The sequence below is a fragment of the Cuculus canorus genome, chromosome 14 (genome assembly GCF_017976375.1).
Source record: "Cuculus canorus isolate bCucCan1 chromosome 14, bCucCan1.pri, whole genome shotgun sequence".
Lineage (NCBI taxonomy): Eukaryota > Metazoa > Chordata > Aves > Cuculiformes > Cuculidae > Cuculus > Cuculus canorus.
Window position 1 is genome coordinate 15,593,035 of NC_071414.1, and position 27,857 is coordinate 15,620,891.

Below are 27,857 nucleotides of genomic sequence, written 5' to 3' on the forward strand. Positions count from 1 at the left end.
TCTCTCAGGCAGCCAGTGATAGGAACCACGGGAATCGCAAGAACATGTTCCAGGGAAGGGTTAGGTTGGATCTTGGGAAAAGGTTCTTCACCCAGAGGGTGGTGAAGCACTGGAACAGGCTTCCCAGGGGAGCACCAGCGCAGCGCCAAGCCTGACAGTATTCGAGAAGCTTGTGGACACGCCATCAGGCTCATGGCCATGTGTGTCATCCTATGCATGGATGGGAGTGGGACTCGGTTATCCTTAGGTACCCCTTCCAACTCGGGACGTTTTATGATCGCCTGTAATTTTGCTGTGACACTTTAGAGCCGTTGACCCCATGCAGGGCGGCTCAGCCCCTCACGACGATCCCCTGCTGCGGGGTGACCTCACGGGCGCGGTGACGCGCTGCCGTGCGCCGATGACATCACGGCAAACGCCGCACCCCCTATTCCCCAACGCCGCACGCCCACTGCAGTCCGTCCCCACCCGCCCTTATATAGCGCGGCTGGCCCCGCCCCCGCGCCGCGATTGGCTGGTTCCCGCCGGCGGCGCGCGCCCATTGGTCCGCGCGGGTGCCCGTCAGCGCGCGCAGCGCGGCGCGGAGCTCTGGGAGGCCATTGTGGCTGGGGCAGCGCCGCGCGGCGACGCGGAGGAGGAGGAGGCGGTGGCTGCGCATCGTCCCGCCGAGCGAAGGAGGAGACGGTGAGGGAAGGAGTGTGGGGGGGGGGAAGAAGCCGTGCGGGGCCGGAGGCGCGGAGTGCGCGGCTCGTCCCGCGGGGCCTCGCCCGGGAGGCGAGCGCAGAGCGGGGCTCCCCGCGTGCGGCTGCCCCGGAGTGGGGATGCGGGCCTTTCCCTGCCCTTCCCTGCTTTTCCATGCCGTTCCCCGCCCCTCCATTCCCCCCCCCTCCGGGCCGGGATCGCCCTCTGCGGGTGCGGGAACGCCGATCCCGAGCCAAAGTGGCTCCGTGCAGGAGAGGCAGCAGGAATACGCGATGCGCTGAGGCTCATCTGTGCGGCTGCTGCAGCTTCTCTCAGCCGCGGGGCTGGCTGCGGCAGGGACGCTCTTTAACTTTTCCCTCTTCCCACCCCCTCGCAGGTGGGACACGTCCCGTCTTTGGCGGCAGCCTGTGTTTAAAACCCGAGCGATGCTATAACAGCGGTTTTGGGTTGCTTAAAGAAAAAGGGTCGAGTTTTCAAAGAGCTGAACGGATCCGGAGTACCTCTAAGCTCTGCTGTAACCGCTTGAAGTTACTCAGCTCCAGCTTTGCTACACCTCCCTGGTGTGACAGCCTGTTCGAGGGTTGTGAGTAGTGCGGCAGGAGGCACCTCACTGTGACATTGTAGCTGGACTCGTACCTGTTGATAGGTATTGCTGTAGAGATTAGAAACCCGCAGTGCTACTGGATTATAGTTTCTAAAAGGGCATACCTGAATTTGAAATGCATTTGCAACTGTGTATATGAGCATAGGGGGAGATTTTCGGCATGGAACGTCCATGTCTTTTTGTAAATATAGATATAGATATGTTTATTGTCTGTTCATTCTGTCAGCAGTAGAATATTAGCTTGAGATTTAAAAATCAAGCAAAGTTTCCTGATGTTCTTGTGCATGGTGGTCAATAGTAACATTTCTGTAACCAAAACAACCCTGGTGATGTTTTTCCAACTGCTTATAGCCTGTTTGTTTCAGAAGTTTCTGACGTGAAGATATCCAGAGGACGGATCTGGTTAATAATAAGTGGCCATTTTAATAAATGTCCTTAAGGGGGGGTGACTGTTTAATCCAGTATGTGAGCTATAGTGGAGTTTCTTTTAAACGTTTCTTACTGGAATTTTATGTAACAACTCATTGGCCCTACTGATGGTGGGTTTGATGTGTTTTACTTGTTATCTTCTGTGAACTGCAGGTTGCAAACCAGTCCTGTAAGTTTCCTGTGTGTGATGTGCTCACTTAGCCTTGTGATTCCTAAATTTACCCAATTGTACAAGCACGTTATATTAAAAAACCCCACTCAGTTTATATGCATCCTGTGCATGCTCTAAAATAGAAAAACATCTTGAAACATCGTGATTCAGTAACGTGCTGCTTCCAAGGAGCTTGCAGCCCAAGTCAAAATTAGAGCCAGCTTGCTTTTCTTCCATATTTTATGGAGAGGCGGGGTACTTAGCGTGGTGAGCTGTAGAGGGTATCAGAATACATAAAACTGGTGTGTTGTGATGCCCCAGTCCCCCCCTTGGTTTGTGTCTAAAGAGCTTAGCTTGGTCTCTAAGTTAGTTTTAAAGGATGACTTTGTACAGACAAGTTTCCATAAGGGGAGAGTTTCTCTGGTTCAGGATAACTTCCTTTTCCTCTACTTCTTTATCTGTGTTACAGAAAGTGTTTCATTAACCCATGAAGAGGTACAGCACAGTTCTCATGTTGCCCACAAGTCATTAACTTGATTGTCAGCACATGTAGAATCTATACTTTTTTTTAGTTTTGCTCTGTCTTGGTTAAGTAGGACCTTGACCTTGACCTTCCAGCCATACCTTTCTTCCAGCATACGAAGATTCACTGAAAATACACTTTTTAATGAGAAAAATTGGTGCTTTGGAGTAATAAAAAGGGTTGGATAGAAGAGTGGGGTTGTTCCTGGGGTGTAGGAGGAAAGCCTGAGCATGCTTCTTGAGGCTGCGTTTTGGTCTTATGTTAGTGTGAACTGGTTGTGGAACTGCATCTGACTGCCCCTAAAAATATTGTCTGAGGTATACTTTTCTTCCTCCCCCTGCTACAGCTGTGGCAGAGACAGAAAGTTGGGAGCTCACATTTTCCCTTTGCTGATCCTTTCTCCTTTGCTTTTTTCCTTAGGCCTCTAAGAGGAAATATCAAGTAAGCGTACTGCCTAAATTGCTGCCAGATATGACCAAGTTGAATGTCTACTGCTTAAAATGCTGCTGAAATTTTGAGAAACTAGAAGGTAAAAGGGACTCCAGATATTCCTTGAGAATCCCTTAAGACTTGCCACTACCAGTTTAAACCCAGTTTAGTAGGACTTCCGCCTGTTTTTTTTCCTGGAGTTCTGCTAGGTTAAGCCCTGGAAAAGATGCTGTTACAGATGCTGTTATCTCCTATGAGCACCTAGGAAGAGAAGTCCAAGTTTTAATTCTTGAAGCAACCAGAAGCCATTTGTGTGCATCTGTGCCCTTCTAGGACAGTCTTCTGGGTTGCTCTTGAGGCTTTTCTTTTTTGCATTGTCTCACAAATATTCTGCAGGCCAACAAAGAGAGAGAGAGAGAGAAGCTGCTCTTCTTGAGCTAAAGCAGGCGTGTAGGCCAGTAGTGAGGACAGCTGCTCCAGGGGAAGGTGCTCTGCTTTCGATTCCTGTTTTAAGAGAGACTTGACTGTGCTATTTATTCTGGGCTGTAGTGACAGATAGAGTCATAGTGAATGTGAAATTAAAAATGGAACATTTGTTAGTGATCTCCTCAGTAATTCTTGAGGTAATTTTCTTGTACGGTTTGGAAGAGGGATGGAGGCCCAGGAAAACAAACCAGAGGTCTGTACTGTCATTACCGTAGCACTTTGGAGCTAAAGAGGTTTAGTCCATTACCTCGCTCATTGATGTAATTGCTTACCTCTAATTCATTCTTGACAGATGGATTTAACTTATGCTGTATTATGGCATAGAAGTCTCTTTCTGACTGTAGCACAAAACTCTTAGTTCTTGTAGGACCATGAGTGCTTTACTGATAGTGCAGGATGTTACGATGTGTTTAAAAGGGAGGGAGGGTAGGTTGCAATAGGTGTGGATCGGGGAAGAGTTGCCTGGCAGAGATGAGCAGGCAGAGCCCTGCTTGGAATTTCCTACTGAACTAGGCTGAAAGGGGGAAACTATAGCAGCTGTGGGCATTTTGGGGGCAGTTGTTTTGTTTCGATCCCATTTTGCAGTTGCAATCAAGTCCTTTATTAAGACCCTGTTTGTTTCTGTATCTGTGAACACCTGTTTCTGTTGTTGCTTTTATCTATGTTATCAGTGTTTGAAAGGCATACAGGTTGTTTTCTGTAATACAGAAGTTAATACAGTCCTAGCACATGGTAGTAATTTTAAGTTGAGGAGTATCCTTCAAGGAGAAGAGTTATTGGGTTTGGGAGGGTTTGCTTTTACAGTTGTTTACTTAGCTGCTTTTTGTTTTAGGAATCAGAATAGAAACATGCATTTACTTAAAGCTGTGAAAGCTATAATAATTTGCTGTCTGTCTGCAAGTATTTTTCATTAGCAGTAGTAATACATGAGGTTGAAAGAATACTTATTTAATGGTATATTACTGAAAAATACATGTCTATATTAAAACATGTGTAATATATTTTCTGTTTTGTCTGCCTGGAACCGGTGAGAGATTGAACATTTGTTTTCTTCCTTTTTCTTTAAGATCTTGAAAACTTTTATCAGGTGGTCGAGAGAGAAAACTACATGACACTACACCATGAGTGACAGTAAATGTGATAGTCAGTTTTACAGCGTTCAAGTTGCAGATTCAACATTCACTGTACTAAAACGTTACCAGCAATTGAAGCCCATAGGATCAGGGGCACAGGGCATTGTTTGGTGAGTAAGAAATACTTTATTTAAATATAAAAAGCTATAAATAGAAAACAAAATTAGAATGTGTTCCTGATAGTGGTGCCAGAATGTCAAATACTCATGATAATTTCTGTCCTTTGGTACAGGGTTGTGGACTAAATAAATTCGAAAACACATACTTGCTGTAGTTCGTATGCAAACTATTTTTTGTTTTGTTTTTAGTGGGAAAATTAATACTTGGATAACTGCGTAAATAAAAGCCATCAATGAATTTCATTCTCATTAACGACTTTATTTTTGTTTCTAGTTCTCACATTCCCCATGTAGTTACACCTTACACTGCGCTATCATGACAATGCGATGGTGAGAGCTTCTGGGTTTTACTTGTTTCTTCGTCATGACCCCCTTTCTTCCCCTTCTTTTATTCCTGATCACTCCTGTCCATTTCTAGGAGCCATCAGTGCAGTGCCTTGCCATTAACTGGCAGAATGAGGCAAATCATTGTCATAGTCATGGATTAGCCAGAAAGGGATGCTGTGTGAGGGGTTGGGCTGGCCGGCTCTTCTGTGTGTCACCTCAGCTCTGTGTCCAGCCTCCACTGGCCCAGGACATGAGAGTCATTAGTCTGATCCTGAACCTTAGTCTCTTATGTGGCACCACACCTCTGGGCCAGCTAAAGGTGAACATTTTCACATGTTTTTTAGACTGCAGCAATCCATTCCACACAGCTTACTGTTGGCCTGTGTTTTGTGTGCAAACTTACTCAGTAACTGCAGAAATGTTTATTGCTGCATTTTTACAACGGCATACGCAGGGCAGCAAACAGATACACTCAGGAAGTCTCTAATATTAGACTTCATTGCAACACATGATGGGCTGCTCATGCTTTAAATCCAGTCTGCAATTTCTGTTCATCTATAAATTCTGCAGAATAAGTGTGTGACTCATGGGTTGTGAGCAACTCCTTATACAGCACCTGCTGATGTCTGTTTGACCTTATCATAACTGTAGTAAGTTAAGTATGCAGGAAAAAAGCACATTTTTGAGAACGTGCCTTTATTTGTTAAATTTAGATAGCCCTGTTGCCCTGTGTTTCATCATGCACATGGCATCACTACTCTTAGTATTAAATGTTTGCGCAAGATCATGAACGCAGTGAAGACCCTACTACAGCTCACTGTGATCAAATTGGAATTGCTGTTACACGGTGGGACAGACATTGAGATTCTTCTATGATATCAAATGCTGAAATAACTTATAAACATTCTGTAGTAGCCAAGGGGATGACTGGGTAAACTCTGGCAAATCTGCGTTTTAACATCTGTGCCTGAAACAGTTGCCATGATGAAAAAGTCTCTTTTGAATACAGATGAGCAGGAGTGGGGAAAGATATTTAACATCAATTATATCAATTTTTTTTTTTGTTCATTTAGGTAGAATTGGGTGATATTTAGAAGTGTGGTCATAGTGGTAACAGAGGATATATTCTGTCTTTTTTTTTTTCTTGGTAAATTAAAATAAATCTTTATCAGTTTTTTTTTTTCTTCTTCAAGTCTGGTTTTAATTCTTCCCCTTGGATTGTGTAGGTAGCAGACTTTTTTTTTTTTTTTTTGAGATGGAATGTCAATGTAAATGAGCAAAGTAAGAGGTTCAGGTGGAGTTCTTTGTATGTGCTCAGACTGAGCTTTGACACATTCCCAATTTGTTGGATCAGAAAGGGCCACTTCCCCTAAAATTGCTGCTTTGTCCACTGCTGACCTGTAGTTGACTTGAACAGACAATTCAAGCAGAACTTGTTGGTTATTGATTTTATACTAATTTTCAGGTGTAGCTAAAGTCATTAACGTATGCAAAACTATTTTATTTGCATACAGTGCCTTCTAGGTGATGTGAATACTGAAGCGATGTGAATACTGAAATGTCAGTGCTTTCAAATTTGAGAGGAAAATAATTTCTTCAGTTGTCTTGCCAGTTGCTTTCCTCCCATTTTGTGTTTTGTTTTGCATAGACATAAAGGTTTTAAATCTGAGAGTGATAGTATCATTGAATAATGACATGTATTTCACAGAACTAAGTTAAAATAAATGCTAGTAAGCCTCTAGTGCAAATGGCACATTGACTCAAATCTGGGACATGCAATTTGGGACATGCCTCCAAGAAAACGTAACAGCTTGTGGGTGAGCCCTGCTTCGTGCTATTGCTTTTTCCAGTTGGGAAAGCAGTGACTTGATGCTGGTAAACTTCATGTGATTTGAGCAGTGTTATCACATAGGAGCTGTGGTTTTTGTAAGAATACTTAGAATATGACGGTCCTTTTAGGCCTGGTATCATGTGTATCTTGATGACGTAGGGAAGGAGCTCACAAAGAGCTTAATAGTGCTTGGAGAATATTTGTGAATGAGAATGCTTTCCTACTTTACCTTGTGAAAGGAACATTAAATGGAAATAGAATAGTGTGGGAGTCCTTATTTAAAAATGGACCTATGTAAAGGCTGCAGTTCTTGAGTAGTTTGTGGTAGTTTGTAGTTTGAATTCATATCTATTTTGCCACAGCCTGTGTTAATAATGAAGACTATTCCCACTTTAGTCTTGTTCTGTGTACACTGATAATTTAGCATTAGATTCTTACAGCTGTTAAAATTTACAGCTGTACCTCAAACTGCAGAGGGAAGGAACAAACACAGCTGAAAAAGCAAGACAAACTTAATGGTTGTATTCACTTTTAAACTCTTGTCTTGCTCCTTGCAATCTGAGTTTTCCACATCACTCAGTTCTGTGCATTTTTTTTCTAAGACCAAGGTGAAGAATGTAGTTTTCTGCTGGGCACTCTAATTGTGTATGATTTTTAAACTGTCCATATACAGGAGAGTCTTGATGCATGCAGAAAGGATCATGGAGACATGGTTATCACTCCTTCAGGAAAGAGAAATTTCTGTTGCAAATATTAAACGATTGTCAGCAACTCTGTCCAAAATATACTCCAAATATACTGATTAGGCAATCAAAATGTGTCTTGATTTCAAATAAGCTTAAAATATTTTTAGATCTTGCAGTTCTGAATTAGTTTTGAATCAGCAGATTTGGTCTTAAGAGCAGGAAGACTTCTGAAGATGAGTGTCAGTTGCTTCTGTTTAACCTTTTTGTATTTATTAAAGGATGTGTAGATTTTAAAGGTTATTTGTTTTCTAAACAAAAATTAGTTGAAGTTAGTATAAGCAGCTTAGTGGATATGCTGGATATGCTTTGTCTTGAATCTTGATTTCTTTCTCACGCCTGTCTCCCTTTTGCCCCCTCCTTTCCCTCAAACAGACTTCAACTTAAGTTGTTTGTCTTTGAAAACTTCTAGTGCTGCATTTGATACAGTCCTTGGAATCAATGTTGCTGTAAAGAAGCTGAGTCGTCCTTTTCAGAATCAAACCCACGCAAAAAGAGCTTACAGAGAGCTTGTTCTTTTAAAATGTGTCAATCACAAAAATGTAAGTTTGGCTTTGTATTGCTCTCCTTCATTACTGTCAGTTATCAAAAAAGCTCAGGATTTGCTCGGGTACTTGCTGTTAGTAACCGAAGTAAAAAGATTTGCTGTGGATAATTCAGTTCTCCACAATGTAGCACTAAGTTCTTGGGTGAGAACTGTTGAGAGGATGAAGTGTCAAGAGGGAGGAGGGGTTTGCTTTGTTGTTGGTGTAGATTCACCATCAGCCGAGGCTTTATAGAACTGGCCTTGCTGGATTGCAGTTGTCCTTTCAAGTCAAACTGCAGCAAACCTGCTTGGCAGTAGGTTTGTGGGTTTGGCTCTTGTAACTGCACTGTAGTTAAGTCTTGAGCTTTGGCAAGATTTTTATTAGATAGTGTTTAACTGGTGGGGTTTGCAGGAGTGCGGTAATATCTAACAGTCTGTTGGTAAACAGAACTGAAATACTGTGGAGAATACATATGTATTTTAAAATCTTTGAACCTTCTAAAATAGCAAGTCTTAATATCAATACTTCACCGTTCAAGTACAAGAGTATAAGGTTTATGTGATTGTTCTGATAATAACATGAACTAAAAACATTGCTGATCGTTGAAGTTGGGCACTGGAGTCAATTAGCCTTTTAAGACTGATTTTTAAGTAACCTTTTGGTGAAGTCCAGAACTAGCAGGATGAAAGCAAGGTGGCTACTAAGGAGGGCAGTACAGTAATTTTAGCAGTTCTTCTAGAAATAGTACACCATAATCTAGGTTTAATGAGATGGTGTCAGGCACCTCTGTGTATGTGGTGTTGGACAGCTTGGTTAAAATTCCTTACACATGTGATTTAAAAGAAGAGATTAGTGTTTATGGGGGAGAAATAGGATCTATTTCAGGCACTGAGAAGGGAGATAGAAGATGTTGTGTAACTTTAAACAGAAAAAAAGTGGGTTTGTACTTTCTTAGGTCCTTTGGTATAGATGCTACAGTTTTGAACTATTTCTGAACTGGCAGGTTTTTAGCACGTGTGAATTAAGTGAAGCCAAGTAACATTGAACTTACATATAGTGAGAGTGCACATGTGATTTTGAGTAGTAACTCTGCAACAATGGATTTTTGTGTGAATTCAAGTGAAAGTGCCTTCTAACAGTTATTTTTATTTTATAGATAATTAGTTTATTAAATGTATTTACACCGCAGAAGTCACTAGAAGAATTTCAGGATGTGTAAGTACTGGATTTTTGTTTTAATATTCCTGACAAATACTGGCCTGAGCCCTGAAGTTGTATTTCCACTATCATGCAGACTTCATGCTTTGAAAACAGAGGGTGGCTAAAGGCTGAATTTAGTGTTTAATAGGTCTTTATTTCTAGAGTTCTTTAAGAAAGACCAAGAAATTTGTTACACTACATGCATAAGATGGAGGTGGGAAATAAAAAAAGGTTATTTATTTTTTCTTCGTCCATCTGCTGTACTGATTGCATATGCATCTTGTTTGTGTGCTTTGTCTTCTGTATGAGGATAATAACTGGATAACCTGATACCATTTTTTTCCCATACCAGTCACATCACCACAACAGTATGTTTGGCCTCAGTGAAGAACTGAATATATTTCTTTTTTATGCATGCTGTGTCAGTTGGACTAGAAGGGACTCATGGTGATGTAATTGGTGGGGTATTTGTAGATTCCAGTGAAGTTGTGGTTTGTGAATGGTCTTCTTGGGTAAATGGGGACTGTATGCGTCTGAAGAGGATGAGCAGATGGTATTTTAACTTGAAAATGAATCATTCCCTCTTAGTTTTTACTGTGCTTTTCTTAACTTTTGTATTTTTTAAATAGAGTGAAAAGCATCATCTTTTGATACATTGCAATATCTGCAATTTCTGCATCAACTTTGGTCCGTTTTTCATGCTGCATAAACTCAATTCTTCTGTATTACTCTTCATAAAGCTAGTGGAATTCTGATGTCTTGTGATGGACTGCTGGACACTTAATTTTTAATATTATATCTGTTTGAATAGATAATTTAACTTTAACCCTGGTTATGCATGATTTTTTTTTTAATCATAAGCTTTTTGACCCTTGTATTAGCAATGTATTTCACTATTATTAGACATCTCTCCTGCTAAACATAAACCTGATATAAAAAGTAAGACTCTTTAATTTTGTTAATACTTGTTTTCTTGTGCTCTAGATATTTGGTTATGGAGCTGATGGATGCCAATTTGTGCCAGGTTATTCATATGGAATTGGATCATGAAAGAATGTCTTATCTTCTTTACCAAATGCTATGTGGTATAAAACATCTTCACTCGGCTGGTATCATCCACAGAGTAGGTAGTATTAAATCATTAACAATACTCTTTATGAACACAAATGTTCTTGTGAAATGGGGAGAAGGTGGGGGCTATTTCATGCAGTTGTTTCTTTTATTCATAAGAATATTAGTAAACCTGAAGATTGTTTCTAGTTAGAAGGTAAAGACTTCATTGTAAATTGATGTTGAATCAGGTTAGCTCTTTGGGTTTAACTAATGCTGAACTGATCCCAGATCTTTGAAATTTGCTAATCACATAACATAAGTGGCTGATTTTGTGTTAACAAATACACATATTAATGCTTTGTGCATTGGGATACTTCTTTTCCTGCAGATATTTGAATAATTCTTGGTAAGGTCTTCAGGATCTGTGCACTAATAATGACTGTATTTGGAACAATCTCCTTTGCCACAAACTATTCACACCCGAAGTAGGTCCACTTAAAGTGTTAAAGGAAGCAGATACACGTACACATTGTACGTGTGTATAGATGGTTATGAACTGACTATACTGACAGTGCACAACTGGATAAATTAAAACTCTGCAGACAACTTTGTGGTTTTCTCAGAATTTTTTGAGTACTTAGCTTTACAGTATTTAACTCTAATATGTGTATAAATAGATGCATCAGAGCAGGAATATGCAGTTGTTAATGTGAAGTGAACTGGTGGCATACGTTGACTGTGAACGGGGGGGGTGTTGTTTGTATGTTGATCCTTTCTTAACTGAAGTTATTTCTTGTTAGGATTTGAAACCCAGCAACATAGTAGTAAAATCAGATTGTACGCTCAAAATCCTTGATTTTGGACTGGCAAGAACAGCATGTACTAACTTTATGATGACTCCGTATGTAGTAACACGGTATTACAGAGCACCAGAGGTTATACTTGGAATGGGATATAAAGAGAATGGTAAGTTGCTGGAATAACAATTTTTTTTGTCAAAAGCACATCTGTCTCAGAACATAGCAGCTTTAGAACGTGGAAGGGAGGGCTCTTTCCCCTCTGCCATGTCTGTTGCAATGTCTTATTCATGGTATTGGAAATAAAAAAAATTACACTGTAATAATTTTGGAGACTATAATAGTTTTCAGCTCTGTATGCCTATATTCATTTAACGTAAACTGCTCCCTCCCCTTCCTATTGTTATTTTTTCACATGTTGTCCTGTTGTCTTGTTGCCATTTTATTATCCTACAACCCACCCCGTTGAGATACTTAATGCTAGATGATGTTAAAAAAATTAACAATCATCAGTCTATAAACAACAAACTCTTATCAGTGTGACTTTATTCTGAAGCATCTTCCTTTGGCAGTCTGTCTGCTTTTGCATCTGATTATTAAAATCTGTTTCAAATCCCTATGATAAACCATGTTTATATGCTCTTAAGTCTGCATAGCACTCAGAGGCTGGTTGTTATATTACTAAAACCAACACAGCTGTAATTTATTGAATGTTAAGCCAACAAAACTGCTGGCTAGTAAATTGTCCTTGACTTGCATTATTGGGGGTTTTACCTGCTGATTTTTACTAGCTGTGGAGGAGGACCGTCCCCTCTGCAGTTCAATGCTAGTACATCTTTTTGCTTTATTGCAGGGGCTTGGGGATACCATGCTTTTTGCATACATGTACCTTTGGCTGTGTAAAACAAGGGTCTCGCAGGACCTTGCTGGGCTACTGATAATGGAAAAAAAGCTTTCATTAATGCACAAGGCAGCTTGTCTTGCAGCAAGTGCTGATGTGGATCAGAGCTTTAGTAGAGGCTATTCTGGATGGGACAAAACATAACTTATCTGAAGGACTGTAGGAATACAGTGTGAACATAACAATACGTAATTGTGATATTTAAAAAAACTTCTTTAATCTTTTGTCCTTGTTGCACCTAACATTTGATAGTGGATATCTGGTCTGTTGGGTGCATTATGGCAGAAATGGTCCTCCATAAAGTCCTGTTCCCAGGAAGAGATTGTATCCTTCTTCATGGTCGATTCAGAAATGTAAACACTGATTATATTTTACGAAATGCTAATAACAAAATTTAGCAGCAGTTGTTTGATGTTGATATGATTGACAATTCATGTTAGCAGTTTGGTTTTCCACATTGTTGTGTTTTCCTGTAGATGCTAGATGGTTTTGTTTGTTTTCCTCACTTTTGTTCATGATACTTCATAATTTGATCATTTCATTTTTACTTTCAGTTGATATCTGGTCAGTTGGGTGCATCATGGGAGAATTGGTGAAAGGTTGTGTGATATTCCAAGGCACTGATCGTATCCTTCCCTAGTCATTCTTGAATCCCATTCAACAGAAACACAATTATTTTGATCTGTATAAAAATAAATGCATAAGCAATATTTTCAATAATATGTTTTAATAGACCTACTGTACTACTTGAAATTAGTGTCATTAACCAAATTGTTGAGCCTTGCCTTTTATTTTCCTGGTAGACTATTTAATGTAATTTGTACTGGTTAAATCCATAGAATTTATATTAAGAGCTTTGTCTTTTATAGCTTAAAAAAGGATACTCTTAGGTTTAAAAAATAGCAGTAAGTATATTTTTTACTCTTGTTCTTTGTAGTTAAATTGTGTAAGCAAAAGCCTACAAAATTACCTTTTACTGTGCATGGATTTTGCTGTTTGTTTGAACAGTAGACTCATTTTCTATTATGCAGTTTTTTTGAGTTTCAATCAGATTTTTTTCTTGCTTATTAGCGCTTGCTGGACAGCAGTGTCCTAGTTGCAAGCACACTGCATGAGAAATATTTTTTTTTTTACTACTATTATTTATTATAAAAAGAAAAACATTCTTTTTGGATTTTTTTTCATTCTATGAAAGTTTTATTTTGGGCTTACCTGTTCTATAAGATTGTTATTCCTCCATTCCTCCCTCCAATGTTTTTTTTACCTGGATTTCTCTTGATAAAATTCTGCTTTCTTGTACAATAGTGATTGTAGGAAATTTTTCTCTGTTAAAAACAAACAAACCCCTCATATATGTGCTTTGCTGCCTTAGAGAATCCTCAGTAATACGTGACTGGATCACAAATGAGTCTCTGTGCTGTATTAAGTAAGCAGAAATGATGGTTTAGTTAAGTAAATGTTCTTTGAAGATTTTGATGTATTTCAAAATATTTCCCTAGAAACAGAATTTAAAACATTTGACTCATTATCAAGTTCCAGTTGCAAAAATTGGAGCAAAACAAATTTCATCATTTATAAATAATATCTTACAAAGTAGTAGTCTTGCAGGACTGAACATTCAAAATTGATCCGAGTAGAATTCAGACGATGTAATAAACCACGATTGCCGGTTATGGCTGTAGGTTGTAAGGAGCTGTAGCTGCTTCTGGTCCAAGATTTTGAAGAGGGTATAACATTTTTGCTCATCAGCAAGGAAAAATTGAATCCACCACTAAAAATATACCTGTTCACAGATACCTATGTATCTTATAGAGGAGGACTTTCAATTCTAATGCTAGATTTTATGACACTAATCTTCAGCAGCTGATCATGCATTTAGTAGTACAAATGATTGTTAAAGAGCTCTTTTTGTTTTCCACCTTTCTTCCTTTCTATACTTATTGTTTTACCTTTTGAGGCCTTCAGACCAACCTAACACAATTCTTCATGTCTGTTATGTGTCTTTCACCTGCATGTGATTTATTCATGAATAAACAAAGGAAATTTTGTCCATACTTGTTGAATATGCAAATTATCACCTTTGATTGCTCTGGAGGCCATTGAAGCTCCGCCAATCTATGTTTCAAGGAGTCTTCTCCCCAGATGTATTAGCAAAGTGCACAGCTGTACTTACAGGGTTTCTTGCCTCTTGCAAGATTTGTGGTTCTCTTTAGTGTGAAATACTGTCAGTATCAAAACTTTTCCTGACTGATGACTGCTTCAGTCATGTTTTTGTTTCTTGTCACCTTTAGTGGCAGGATTGTTTGAGAATGGGGTTTATTATGGGGGATGCTCGTGTGCCTTGCTGTGAAGCTTTCTATTTTTTTTTTTTGTGGGATTTTTTTGTGGAGTTTTGAGGTTGGTTTTTGTTTGTTTTTTTTTTTACTTCAATTTCAAAACGTCTTTAGTATTCAGAGATTTAGAGCAGGGAACCAGGTTCAGCACATTGCCTAATGATGTGGCCTTGTCTATCTTCCAGAAAACCTACTCTTGGACTCAGTTGTTGATATATTCCCATCTGGTCGATGAGGATACTTGCAGCAGTGCTCTGCCTGGGCCACAGTGCTCCATGCTGCCAGGGTGATGGATGCACTGAGCCTGCTTCTGGCTGGTGCTGTGGACAATGAACAGGGCCTTGCAGTTGCTGGCAGTTACATAGATACCCAAGATGAAATAATGGAAAGCCTGGCAGCACTAGAGTGGTTTTTAAGTTCTCTTTCTGTCCAAATGGTGAAGGAAACTAACTGCTGACTGATGCAAAAAGAACAAAGTGATGTTCGTGCATTTTTGGGGAAAAATCGGGCTTTATTGTGCTTGTAATAAAACTCTGGTTTGGGGACTGCAGAAGAGAAATTAAAAAGTAGGCAAGCGTGCTTAGCGTGGACTAAACGGTTCTGGTTATTTTGACCTTCAGGTCACTAGAACAGCAAGGGTAGTTTTGTCTGCAGGTTGCAAAGTTGCGTGCTCTGCATGCGTTACATGTAAATTAAAGGTTTCTCTCAGCTGGGTTTCTGATAACAGGCTTAGCTTGTCTCAATTCTGCATTGGCTTTTTTTTTTTGATGTTCAGTATCTGCATGGTACTTTGAAGCAATCCATCTGAAACATTGTGGGGTTTTTTACAGTTTTTATTACTAAGGTGGGATGGGTCATTAAGTTTTGCTGCCTTCTCCTGGTGCTCTGAGACCACAATAGGCTGGATTCTAATTTGATTAGCTGGCTAGCCAGGCTGCTGTTACTCCAAGGAAAGCATCTTCTTGAATCTAGATTGGTGGATATCTCGCAGAAATCTGTTTTCCAGCTAGGAACAAAATTTCCTGGTGTGTGTCAAAATTTTCTTTGTGTGTCCTCTGTTTTAGCATGAGAGTTAACAATACTGATGTCTTAATTTTTATTTTACTGTACTTTTTTTCGTTAGAACATATTTAATAAGCAAATACAATATTCAGTCTTCGTATCAGAAGTCTAAAGTCTTAGCAGGAAGCTGTGATTATGTGATATTTCTAGTTGTATTCTTGGCATGCTAACTGAAATAAAAGCTCCTCAGTGTTTTTGAATACATCTTTATAAAAAGTGCAGCAAATTTGTTGTAGTCTTACAAAATCTGCCTGTGAGAATAGGCTGGGGTGCTAGGATATGAATTTAGTTATCAGTATTTGTAGGGTGGATGGTTAGAGTCTGCTGGAATTGCACATACTTTTTATCAGAAGAACTGCGAAGTATAAATCCGAGTAAACTTAAATATCAGGAGTACTAGTGCAGTACCTTCTCAGTGAGATGAATGAGCTTTTTTATCCCAGTCTGACTTGTTCAGAGCAGACTCTGGTACCTCTATAACAGACGTCTCCATGTCTTGGGGAAATGCCTTCCCTTGAAAGAGGGAGAAGGGACAGTTCAGAAGAAACATGAGGCACGATTTCAGCTTGTGCCTTGTTAATGCAATTCCTGTAAAATACTTAAATTTCTTTACTATAGAGGGTATTATGCTGTACTTCAGAAGATTCAACAGCAGCCTTTCTTTTCTGTTCTTATAGTTGGTTTGCTATGGATACAATTTCGAAATAAAGCTTCTTTTGGACCGCCAAAAAGTATTGCTTTCAATATGAACCAATAGATAATAATTAGCAAAAGATACTTAAGCGTAGTGCATTGTGCAACGCTTCTGGCCTATCTTTAAGACTACAAAATCTGAATCTTAGTTTTATGTCAATCTAGCTTTTTGCGATAACTCAAGTACTGTCGATCCTAGAATGAAGCTTGTATTTGTGTCCTTTGTTCAAGTTTTCATTAACTTCTCAGATTTCTGAGTTATATTTTTGTATAGTGCAGATTTCACATTCTCCAGCTGATTTTCCTAAAGATATGGTGCAGATATTGATCAATGGAATAAAGTTATTGAACAATTAGGAACACCATCAGCAGACTTCATGAAGAAACTACAGCCTACCGTGAGGAATTATGTAGAAAACAGGCCGAAGTATCCTGGTATTAAATTTGAAGAGCTCTTCCCAGACTGGATATTTCCATCGGAATCTGATCGTGACAAGTTAAAAAGTAAGGCAAGTTTGGTTTGATTTTGGTTTTTTTGAGATGTTAATTTAAAATGCCTGCAATGCACTTAATTAAAAAACAGTAATATATAATGTTTATTGCAATAGCTATCAATGTTAGAAGCTGCATACTTTTCTTTCATCTATGACATGTCTCGAAATCTTAGTAGTAATCAACAAATACAGAACTATTTTCCTGTTCCTAGTAGTCTGTTTAATTCTCTTAATTCTAATGCGTTGAATAATGTCTGTTGCTTAAATATCATCGGAAAGTAATAATTGTTGTGGAGATCTTTTTCTGGTTAATGTGTGTATATAATTGATTTTGTCTGTATTTTGACCTTAGGTAATTACTGATAAAATGAAAAAAAACTCCACTCTGTGTACTCTAGATGGTCAAATTTTTTTTTTCATAAAATTATAATACCTTGTTACGGTCTATTTTATTATTACAATGATCGTTCAGAAAAGAATTCAGTGAAGTGCCACTGCAAGACTGGATAACCAGTTATTGTGCAGTGAGAACTTTAAAAGAAAGTCTCATTTGATACTAGAGAACTTAGAATGTTACTGTACCAAGCTGTAAGTTTAAAAATTTGAGATATGTTCAGTGGGTTTTATGTTCAGTAGTCAGTGCCAAATAAACTGCGACTGTGAACTGTTCAAAACTGAGGGTAGTTGGTGCTGGCTGAAGGGTTTATGTTTTCGATAGCAGTAAAACAACATTTACAGTAAAGGATTGTGACTTCATTTAAACAAACAAAAAGTAACAGCATAAGAAAGCTTCTTTTCGCTTGTTCTGTCGGTGCATGCTAGTGCTTCCGTGTCTACAGGGAGATGCAGGCTTTGGTGTTGCACAGAGTTTATAATCGGTACTTACTCTCTGAGGCTTGTCTAACCCTATAGGATTAGAAGTCAATTATTCTCTTGTCACCAATAAATGGGACACATTGAAAAGCATAGATGTTTAAGAAATCTGTTGCAGTGTGTCATCTGTTCCCAGTGTTTGTTTTCTGTGCCAGACATTAAACTCTACAGCTCTTTTACATGTATGTTCTTTTTGTTTTTACTTTCTAGCCAGTCAAGCTAGAGATTTATTATCAAAGATGCTTGTAGTAGATCCAGACAAGAGAATTTCTGTAGATGAGGCCTTACGTCATCCTTATATTACTGTCTGGTATGATCCAGCTGAAGCAGAAGCTGTAAGTTTGCATTTAAATTAAATTTTAAGATACCAGTTTAATAACTTTAAAGAATACATTAAGTTTTAGTCAAGAGCATGCTTTGAACTCATTCTTTGGCTAGCAAAAGTGACAGATAAAGCCTTCAGATCAACATTAGGTACAAAATTGCCTGAAAAACACCTCCTGGAGTGCAATTGATGTAGTTTTGGATGTAGTTGTTGATAGTTCCCTTTGCTTTTTTGGAAAGAGGTGCCTATGTAGTGGTAATCTAGGGCTTTTTGAAAAGAGGGCTTACTCTAAGGCCCCATAAAGCCTTACAATGAGTTTAATTTTTGCTGTTGCTTTTAAACAGCCTTTCAGTGGGAGGTAGGGCTTAAAAGCACATTCTGGAGTTGTAAAATGAATGTAATTTTTTGATGTAGGGAACAGATTGCCAAAGATAAAAGTAACAAAATGCTAAAAAAATTGCCATTTGAAGTTGTGTTGTTTTTTTTTTTTTTTTTTTTACAATTGTGACTGGTTATGTTAACCTGATGTGGTAGATACACTATGGACTTTCTTTTCTTTGTAGCCTCCGCCTCAAATCTATGATGCACAATTGGAAGAAAGAGAACATGCAATTGAAGAATGGAAAGGTAAAACATGAGCTTGACAAATGACGTTTATTGTAATAACTGTTATTACTAATGCATGGCTTGCTGGATGTGCGTGTGAGATTGTGTAACTGACTGGAACCCACTCTTCCAATTATTCAGTACTGCTTGTGGCGATATGAAAAGTCAGTAAAGGAGTTAGTTATAGTTAGTAAAGGGGTTTCATGCACTATTCTAATTACTTGTTTACTCCACTTCAAAATGTTTGGACTTTCCTCAATGTATCTGTGGAGATTGTTCTTAAAGAACAAAGACATTTGTATATGGATTTGTTATCAAAGTAAAATTTCCACAGGGATTATCCATATGTGTTTGTAAATCCAAATCTGATTTTTTTTTTTTTTTTTTTGGTTAATATTGGTGCACTATAGGTATTTGTAGATTGTTGGGGTGAGATGGTTGTTAGTTTTAAATGGGCAGCTATTCAATTTTAAAAATATCCTGATTTTGGTGCATGCTTAGTGTCTTTCTGTGGTGCATAAAGAAAAGGTGTAGGATGCTCTGAACGTTGTCATAGGCCTTTAAAAAAAAGAAAAGGAAAATAAATATCTATATAGCTATACTGCCAGACTGGCCCTTAACCATTTTGATGTACCTTTATGCGTAGGTAAATTGTATCCAAATCCTCTGTTATCTTATAAAGTGTTTGTTTTTTTTTTTTGTCTCTTCTCTCATTCCTCCCTCCCTTCTTTTTTAAGAATTAATATACAAAGAAGTAATGGATTGGGAAGAAAGAAGCAAGAATGGTGTGGTAAAAGATCAGCCCTCAGGTTAGTCATTGTTTCAGTAGTTCTCTGGTAACTAGGATATATAGTGCTGATCTATTGCAGTAGTGAATGAAGAAATCCTGCTTAATAAACCAGGTAGGCAAAAGTGATGGTGTTCAAGACTTTTGATTCTGACCACCCTTTGGATATCCACGTGGGGTAATTTTTCACTGTTATGAATTAAATTGTAGGAAAACTTCAGTCTTGTGTGTCTAGCACCCTGAGCTGCCTTATTCCCAAAGGGTTTGGTCATCAAATTAAATAATCAAAGCCATGTTACGTCAGTGCTGCACATACATCTTTTTATGCTGAATGCTTATTCTGTGGCTCTGTGTGAGTGAGTCCGTTTGATGTAGGGCTGAACATTGTTAGGGCTCCTTGTTTTAAAAAAAGCTAATATTGCAAAGTATTTATGCCAGTGATTGAATTCTCGGTTTGCTGCTGTTCTCATGGTTTAGTAACTGGAATATTGTTGTCTTCTATTAACTATTTTTACTAGATTTTTTTTATACTTAAGTCACTATTCACATTATACATTGTTTTTTCTTTTTTTGTTTTTTTTTGCCTCCCCAGAGAGGGAGAAAAATTAAAATCTTCTAATGTTCACCTCAGGTTTTGAGCACTAGGAAACTTAGTGCTTGCTTTTCTGCTGTTTATTAATTTCTTTGTTTTCTAAGGATTTCTGTGGGGAAAGTGATGCTCAGAGTCTAAAAGTATGATTATTTGTACCTGCAATATTGTCTTGCCTCAGATTTTATTATCTTTGGTTTACTTAGCACAGATGCAGCAGTGAATAGCAACACCAGTCCTTCCCAGTCATCATCTATCAATGACATTTCATCCATGTCAACAGAGCAAACATTGGCCTCAGATACAGACAGCAGCCTCGATGCCTTGACAGGACCCCTTGAAGGATGTCGATGATCAGCCAGGATTGCAGACTCGACTTTGGAAAAGAACTCTTGCTTCCATTGGGCCTGAATTGCTTGTAAGTCAATGGAACCAAGTAGGAAAACTCCATGTTCTGCATGTTCTGCTAAAGTAATGCCTGTATTTTTACTCAGTTGTTATGAAATTGCCTGCTTAGTGTTGTAGAATGAAAGCAAATCAATGTCTAAAGAACAAAAAATATTAAATTTAGACAATATAATAGGCTTTTCTGTTTCAGCCTATTTCAGGTGAGCAGTTTATTAATAGACTTTTAGCCAATAACTCTTCTTTAAGTGGGTTCATGAATCTTCAGTCCCAACTGACAGGCTTCTGTGACACAATGGTTGTTTACATTTTAGTACAGTATTGCTCATTAGTAGGTTTTTTGAATGTATAGTCTCTATGAAGTTTGTTTTAATGTGTGACTGTGGCTGTTTGCTTTATTTAACAACTGGAGTGTTGTATGTAAGTGCGCACTCGCACATTGGACACTCTCAGGACTATGTTTAAAGGGTAGTTATTCATAAACATAGCACCTTTTTTTATTGAGCCCTTTCTATCTTCACTTGCCAATGTTTCTGTCTACCTTGCAGAACAGATAAACGTGAGGTTTAAAGAATATAGCCATTGCTTTCTATGTCACCTAGGAGTATGTCTCTAACTTTTTCACTCTTTAAAATCTGAATGGAAGATACAGTGGCTTATTTAAATCTTAAAGAAAGGATGAGTGACTTAGATGTGAAGCAGTGCCTGTTTAGAAGAGGAGAGTGTGCTGAAATATATTTTGTAGCTTGTAATACTGGTCCTTTAACAAAAACAAACAGAAAAGGAAATGTGATGCTCTTTGTTCCCTGAAAACTGATGAATTGGAGAGTCCCGAAAAAGCTGCATAAATGTTTTCCATTTTTTTAATGGGTCCATTCTATCTAGTGAGTAATAAAAAACATAAAAATAGAGAAGTTTTGAGTCACTTGTAAATTAAGTATTTAGTCAGCAGAACTCAGCTCTATTCTCACATTAGGAAAACATCTCTATTTGTCCTGGGGGAAGAAAGTATACTTAATACATATTTTCTAATTACAGTGTCAGAGAAGAGGAGATTATTTGCCGTTTCAATACAGGTTTATCAATACAGCTTTCAGAATTGGATAATATGGACATTACCAGTTACATTGCACAGTATGTTGAATTGGAAAACACATTTGCAGCAGAGTAGGGCTTAAATTGCTTTATATGACACATTGTGAACCTATGCATGTTCATTTTGTAGTGCACTGGTATGAAATTTTGCTAAAGGATCTTGTGTGTGTGCATGCGTGTGAGATTAAACTATATAATAGAGATGTACAAGATAAGGTAAAACACCACTTTCTTAAAGGCACTATATTTAGCTGTTAATCCAGATAGTCTTGACTTGAATATATTAATAGAACTTAGACTGGCCCAACCAGCCATTGCATTACTGACATTTTTCTTTTGTAAAAAAAGACCTGTCCGTTATTTCTGACCTTAAAATTTGAAAAGCAGCATTTTCTCTTTATGCAAACATAGTTTTTATATTAAAATTGTGCCTCTTTTTAATAGCTTTATTTGTGGTAGCAAAAATATTCAGGTTTTATTGTCCCAGACAATTTAAATAAATTTAAAAAAGCACTTACTACACTGTTAATTTCAGGATTGTCATTTGGAATCTTACATTTTTAGAAATGTTTAGTTGAATTGCAAGATATTGGGACTCAAGGTTCTTCGTGTTTGGTTTTAAACCTATGGCTACCTTAATTTATCTTTGAAAACTGAAAGTATATATGAAATAGTTTTAGTGCATTTTTGTCACTGGAAAAAAAACGCTTTAAAATGCCTACTTACCGTACAGTGGAACAGTACAGGTTGCTGTTCTTCGGTGTTTTCTAAATCTTGGTTATTTGTGTAAGCTTAAATTACTGAAGATACCTATTCAAAATGAATATTAGTGGTTCACTATGCAAGTATTCACCTAGATTTCATTTTTCAATTCTTTTATCTTTTTCAACTGAATTTGCACTGTGCTGTATTCATTTTAACATTTATTACTTTAGAAGACTTCATGCAACTAAATTTTTTTTCCAATGTGTTTTGGACATTCAGAGTTGAATTTTTCCTGTTGGACTTGGGCTGCTCAGAACAACGGGGGGCTGGACCAGATGACCTCCAAGTCTCTTGCAACCTAAATTATGTGATTCAAATTGTCTTTTAATGTTCTTTTTTTAACACAACTGCCCTATCTCCATGATTTGAACTGCTATCTGACCTTCTCCTAGTATGTACTGTTAGCATGAACATGTGCTCTTGGACAAAGAAACCCCTGAGATTAACTGAGCTTATTTGTAAATCTTATTGTAGGAAAAACTGTCTCATACCTTATTTTTTTTATGTCTTCTTGCTGTGGCACACATTGAAGCTTCAGAACGTTACAGAAATGTTGCTGCTTTCAGAGCATGCATGAAATGTCTGTGAATATTGTGGATTTTGATTCCAGTATAACTCAAAACTAGATTGCTGTTAACCTGACGGGACATGGATCTCAAGGAGGCTCTTATGCAGATTCTATTCGGCTAAATGCATGCAGAACAGATGCATGCCAGAGTTCCCGTGCTGTGTTTCAGTGTGCACATATAGGCTGTAAATGCCCTGCATGCGGATTATATAGATAAAGCTGTATTCCTGACTGCAGGTGAAGTTCAGTGCCACATTTGTGAAGTGGTCATCAATGCTGTAAGAACATCATCATTGATGGAAAACAAAATGCACATGTAATGTGACAGGGGTTTAAAAGTTTAGAGAGGTTGGTGTGCAATATAATCACTTTTATTCCTAATACTAAAACCATGTGTGTGATGCAATTGACCATTTTTTTGCACTTTGGCATTTATAAATATTTATATGTATTTAAAGATTAAGAATATGTGTGTATGCATATACCTATATATTAAAAGATCTGCTCAGTTTTGTAAACACGAATGTTACTTTTTCTTTATGGGAGGCTTTGTATAGTGTTAACACTACTGCAGTATACAAAACAGTTTATGATATATGACTAAGAATAAGTGGGGATCACCAGAGATACAATCTATAATCTTAACTGCTCACCTGAAAAAGAGAGATCTGCGGCTGTCAATCAGATTATTTACCAGAAACGTTATGTTGCATCTATGAACACTGAGTAGCTGAAAGGCATTGCAGAAATGGAGTATGTTTTAAACAGTTCATTTTCATCTGTGCTTATATCATTTTTCTTCAAATCTTGGAAAGAGAAGCTTGGTGTTATGAAATCTGGATAAGCAGTCTGTAAGTGTGCTTTGAGGAAATACCATGATATGACAGGTCAAGGTTTTTATTGACAAAGATGAGAAGTGAATGTCAAAATTAAGGCTTTGTCTGCATGGATCATACAAAATAAACTAGTCTAATGACTGGAAACCTACTGTTTGCCAACAGCCTTTCAAGTTTTGCAATGTTTTCGGTAAGGGTTTGCATTTCCTGGTCAAAATAATGGAAAAATAAACTCAGATTTAACTAGAAATTAACTAGTTGGTTGTTAGGTTTCAAAACCTGTTGTGAACCAGAGGGCTCTTGAGGTTTTCTGTCTTTTATAACAGAGCATGTGTGTCTATTCAAATTCAGTTTTAAAAAAGAAGTTATTCCATATGTTTAATTTCTTTCCTAAAGGAAGGGCCTTAAGTGCTAAATCAGTTTCCTTTTTAGATCTGATTGCATTTGGCTTAAAATTGTTTTATAAATGAAGCAAGATTTGGACATCAAAAGGGCAGCTGACTTACCCGAGTCACCAAGAACTGAGTGGATGACCCTTGTGGCAGGAGTTCAGTCCTCTGGTTCAATGCGTGCTGGAAGTTCAGGTGTTAAAAGTGCAGACAAATCTTTACTGAACATGATGCTGTGTTGGAGTATGAGTTCAGTCTTGCAGCAATACAGTTCCTGTGGATTGTTTCATTTGAACTGTGGCGCTTGAAATGGAAGTACTTTAAATGTGGGGGGGTAAATGCTAAACAGCCTTTGTCTGTATAGTCTACATATGTCATGTGGATTCTATCAGGGCTTGATGCTAAACTTAGTGATACCGTATACTGGGAACCAAATTCTTTCCTGGGTTGTTCATTGTGTTATTCCTGCTCAAAACTGGTTTTGATCCAGGGACACCTGCACCCAGGTGCAGAATTTGGACTTGAGTTCCTATAGATTAATCTAGTGATTTTTTTGATTTTTCCAGAGTGTCTTTGATTATTTTTATTTTAACAAGTTGAAATATGACAGAAAAAGTGTATTCTGGCTCATTATTTTACATATATTTTAGATTGTCTTATTACATGAGTGGTAGTGATGTTCTAAAAGCTTATTACACAACTTATCAAATCAGTTTTATTTTTTGCCCGCTCTGCATGCTAAAAATGTCTGGAGCTAAACTAATGTTTGAAGTAACCATCTTTTCTCATACTTAGAGGAAAGCGGAGAGAAAACTATTGTTTCTGTTTCTGTTCTATAAAATAACTATTTTTGTATCTAAAATTTTAGTTGTTGGATTTCAATCCCACAGTGTTTCTTTGTGGATAGACATTTTCCTGGGTCCGCTATTTCAAACAGTATAACAAGTCCATTAAAAAAATCAAACTAATAAAATGCACTCTTCTACAATTTATTTAAAATATGACAAATTATTTTGGTCCAAGAATTCAAAACAAAAATAGAGAAAATACCTTTCATTGTTTTAACATTTAATTCCATGATACTGCTGCTTATTTTTTGAAAAGGTGCTTGCAGTTTTGCACAAAAGAAATCAACTTTATTATTAATTGCTGGGTTTGAAGCACTTTAGGATTCTTCTAAATACAACCGATATGTGTGTAAAAAGGCATAAAAAATGTTTAATGTGTTTAAATTTTGTTTGCAATCTTTGCTATTCTGATAGTTTTTATCAGCATGTTCCTTTATAAACCTGTTCTCAGAGATTTGAATTGAGAAATTTTTTTATGGGCTGAAATTTAACACATAGTTAAATCATTTGAGAAACATCTTATACTCAAATGCCTGTAGGGTGACTTAAATAGCAATGTTGCTCCCTAGCCACCTATTAGATAACGATAAAACGTTTGTTCCTGTAGTGAGGTCAGCTGGCCGTGAGCGTTAGGATTCGTTCTCTGAACCAAAAAACTTTTTCTTAACATTTGGCTATGCATCGTCAGGTGTGTGATGCTGTGGTAAGGCCAGAACGGCTGCTTGTTGGGACTCCACTGACGTAGGTGCTCCGATTACCTGAAGAGGACATTGTCCCTGCTCTAAAACACCAGTCTGAAACCCTTGATACTTTAGGGGGGAATTGCAGTAAGAACACAGACCAGGTTGGATGGGCCCTGGGCAGCCTGATCTGGTGTGACGTGTCCCTGCCCACGGCAGGGGGGGTTGGAACTCGATGAACTTTAAGATCTCTTCCAACTCAAAAGTGTTCTGTGATTCTGTGTGCGTCTGTCTCCCGTGCTGGGTCATTAGTGCCGCAGTCCATGGTCTCTTAGGAGAGCCAAAGCAGAGGAGAAAGTAGCTGGGGAAGAACAACATTTTGTGTTCACTACCTGAAACAGTAGTCATATTTGTTACTGATAACAAAACTAATTTAATATCCGTGAACATATGCTATCGTATTGTCTTCGAATGGGGAAAAACTTTTTTGAAAACCAAGCGTGTCACTAGCTTTTCTATGAATTCTGATGCTTAATTGGTGCTAATTTTTTAAAAGAAAACATAACAGATGGTTAGCAGTGATTTGTCTGGCTTTGATACTTATATTTTCTTAAATGGGGGCAAGCGAAACTTTATAAAATGATTAATGTGCATTTTCAGCTTCATCAGATTCCCAGATTTTCCTGAAGTAAAATGTTAAAACTTCCTTGGTAGTTACTGCTGCTTTGGACCTATTTCTTTCTTGTATTAGACACTAATAAAGTGAACAGAAAAGTCAGCAATACATAACTGTCCCTTTCTTTAAATTAAATGACATGTTGCGTTCCAGGGATGGTTTTAGCAGTTTAGTGCAATCCAGATACCAAATTAGTTAAGAGTACATCATATACCTGTGTGCAGTTAACTCAGTACAGTGAAGCCTTACCTGATCACAAGGAAAACTTGTGAAGATTATTTGAATTGTCATCTATTTTAAAGAGGAAATAACAAATAGAGTTAATTTACTGTTTTAGTACTAATTGAAATGTTGATTCCAGAGACTATGTTCTATAGTGTACTCCAGATCATATGCTATGAAAGAGTATAGTAGGCTCCTTGAGAAATAAATGATGAAAACCAGTTTTATCTCACGACTCAAAATAACACACCCCAAACTCAGTTCTTTTGAGAATTTGTTTTGAAATGCCTTCGAGTTTTAACTCCTTTCAGAATGCTTTCTGTCTTGTTTTGTCCCTCGTTCCCACAAAAGATGTCACAAAAAGTAGCATCAAGCCCTATCACTTGTTACCATGTTCTGATTTTTATGGCCTTAATATCAGTTAAAGTATGGTATATAATTTCAGAAGAAAGATGTGCTTTGAAGTCTAATTATAGAGATACATGTGGCCTCTTCTGCCTATGAAATTAGGCTTTGATTGTCATATCTCATTCTTGATGCTTGTGCAATAGGAACATGTTCCTTTTGATGCAGTGGCTATTTTGTCTGATGCTGGACTTTTGTTTTCAGGATGACTAAAAAGCTTTTCAGCTTTTTTTTATGGACAGCAGTAATGTTTCCTTGTTTTTTTGGATTGATTTTCTTTAAGGAAACTAGAATTTCATGAGGAAAATTGTCAATAACTAGTTCTGAAGTGCTAGCGAAATCCTCGTTCTGAAGGTTTTTTGGTTTATTTCTTGACAAACCTTATCGTAAAACAGTACTAAAGCCACTGTAAAATTACAAATAAATATGTATGCTTAAAAATTTTGAGCAGTCTGTCTTATTTACTGTAGCAATGTTTTGCTTTTCTTGATTGTTCCTGTGTTGAAGTAGAATGTTTATCTTACTGCAGTTATGTGTGTGCTTAGAACATAAAGTTTCCATTACCACTTCAACTTCCAGTTCACAGAAAGTAAATACTGGTATGAAATGAAGGACAACTTTAAGAGATTGGTCGGAGCTGCTTCCTCCTAATCAGCTGGAACATTTGGACACACGAATAGCAGTTGGTGTTACTGCCAAGTCTATTTTGAAATTAATTTTATTTAAAATGCTGAAACTTCCTTGTTAGTCTGGACGGCTCTGTATTCCCATCCATGTGCCGGAATGATAGCCTAATCGAATTGTCAGCCTTTCTTCCAAGTGTCAGATAAGCTACTGGCTATATAAGTGTGGGTGTATGTATAAAAAAGGTCTTTGGAAGACCTTTCACCTTGTGCTCAAATAATGTTGCGTTTTACTGTGATGTGCATGCAAGGAAGTGCTTTACAAAGCATTACCCAAGTACGTTCCTTGCCCTATGCCACACCTTTTCTTTGCATTTCCTGCAAGTTCTTGAAGTTGGCAGGGCAGAAACAAATTAACAAGACCCAAATAATTCCTGAGGAAACTGGGACTTTGGAAGTGTGTTTTTTTCCTAGTAATAAGGTCTCAGAAGATGAAAGAAAAAAAGGTGGAAAAAAGAAACAAGAAGAGTCTGAAGTACATGGAATTCAAGTAAAACTGCTGAGTTCGTGAGTACCTGGTGTGAAGGTAGGGCAGCAAAGAAACAAGTTATGGTTCAAGGATGCACTC

The 27,857-nt window shown here is 37.8% G+C and overlaps 1 protein-coding gene across 5 annotated transcripts; it reads left to right on the plus strand.

The window, feature by feature from the left end:
* The first annotated feature begins 554 nt into the window (after nucleotides 1-554).
* MAPK9 (mitogen-activated protein kinase 9) lies at nucleotides 555-27,022 on the plus strand. 5 transcript variants are annotated; one of them, XM_054079446.1, is made up of 13 exons: nucleotides 555-684; nucleotides 2,830-2,938; nucleotides 4,392-4,567; nucleotides 7,890-8,019; nucleotides 9,161-9,219; nucleotides 10,189-10,327; nucleotides 11,058-11,223; nucleotides 12,510-12,581; nucleotides 16,365-16,547; nucleotides 17,621-17,745; nucleotides 18,299-18,362; nucleotides 19,079-19,150; nucleotides 19,924-27,022. In XM_054079446.1, exons 3-13 carry the CDS (start codon nucleotides 4,446-4,448, stop codon nucleotides 19,938-19,940), a joined length of 1,149 nt encoding a protein of 382 aa, XP_053935421.1. In that variant the 5' UTR covers nucleotides 555-684; nucleotides 2,830-2,938; nucleotides 4,392-4,445; the 3' UTR covers nucleotides 19,941-27,022. The 5 variants fall into 5 exon arrangements, with proteins under 5 accessions (XP_053935421.1, XP_053935415.1, XP_053935420.1 ...); XM_054079440.1 differs by having other exon boundaries at nucleotides 19,929-27,022; XM_054079445.1 differs by having other exon boundaries at nucleotides 20,001-20,133.
* Nucleotides 27,023-27,857: the final 835 nt, after the last annotated feature.

Coding starts and splice junctions, on each gene's coding strand:
- MAPK9 (XM_054079440.1), top strand. CDS start 4,446: ATGAGTGACAGTAAATGTGATAGTCAGTTTTACAGCGTTCAAGTTGCA. Junction 11,224..12,509: donor AATGGGATATAAAGAGAATG/GTAAGTTGCTGG, acceptor TTTTACTTTCAG/TTGATATCTGGTCAGTTGGG. Junction 12,582..16,364: donor GATATTCCAAGGCACTGATC/GTATCCTTCCCT, acceptor GATATGGTGCAG/ATATTGATCAATGGAATAAA.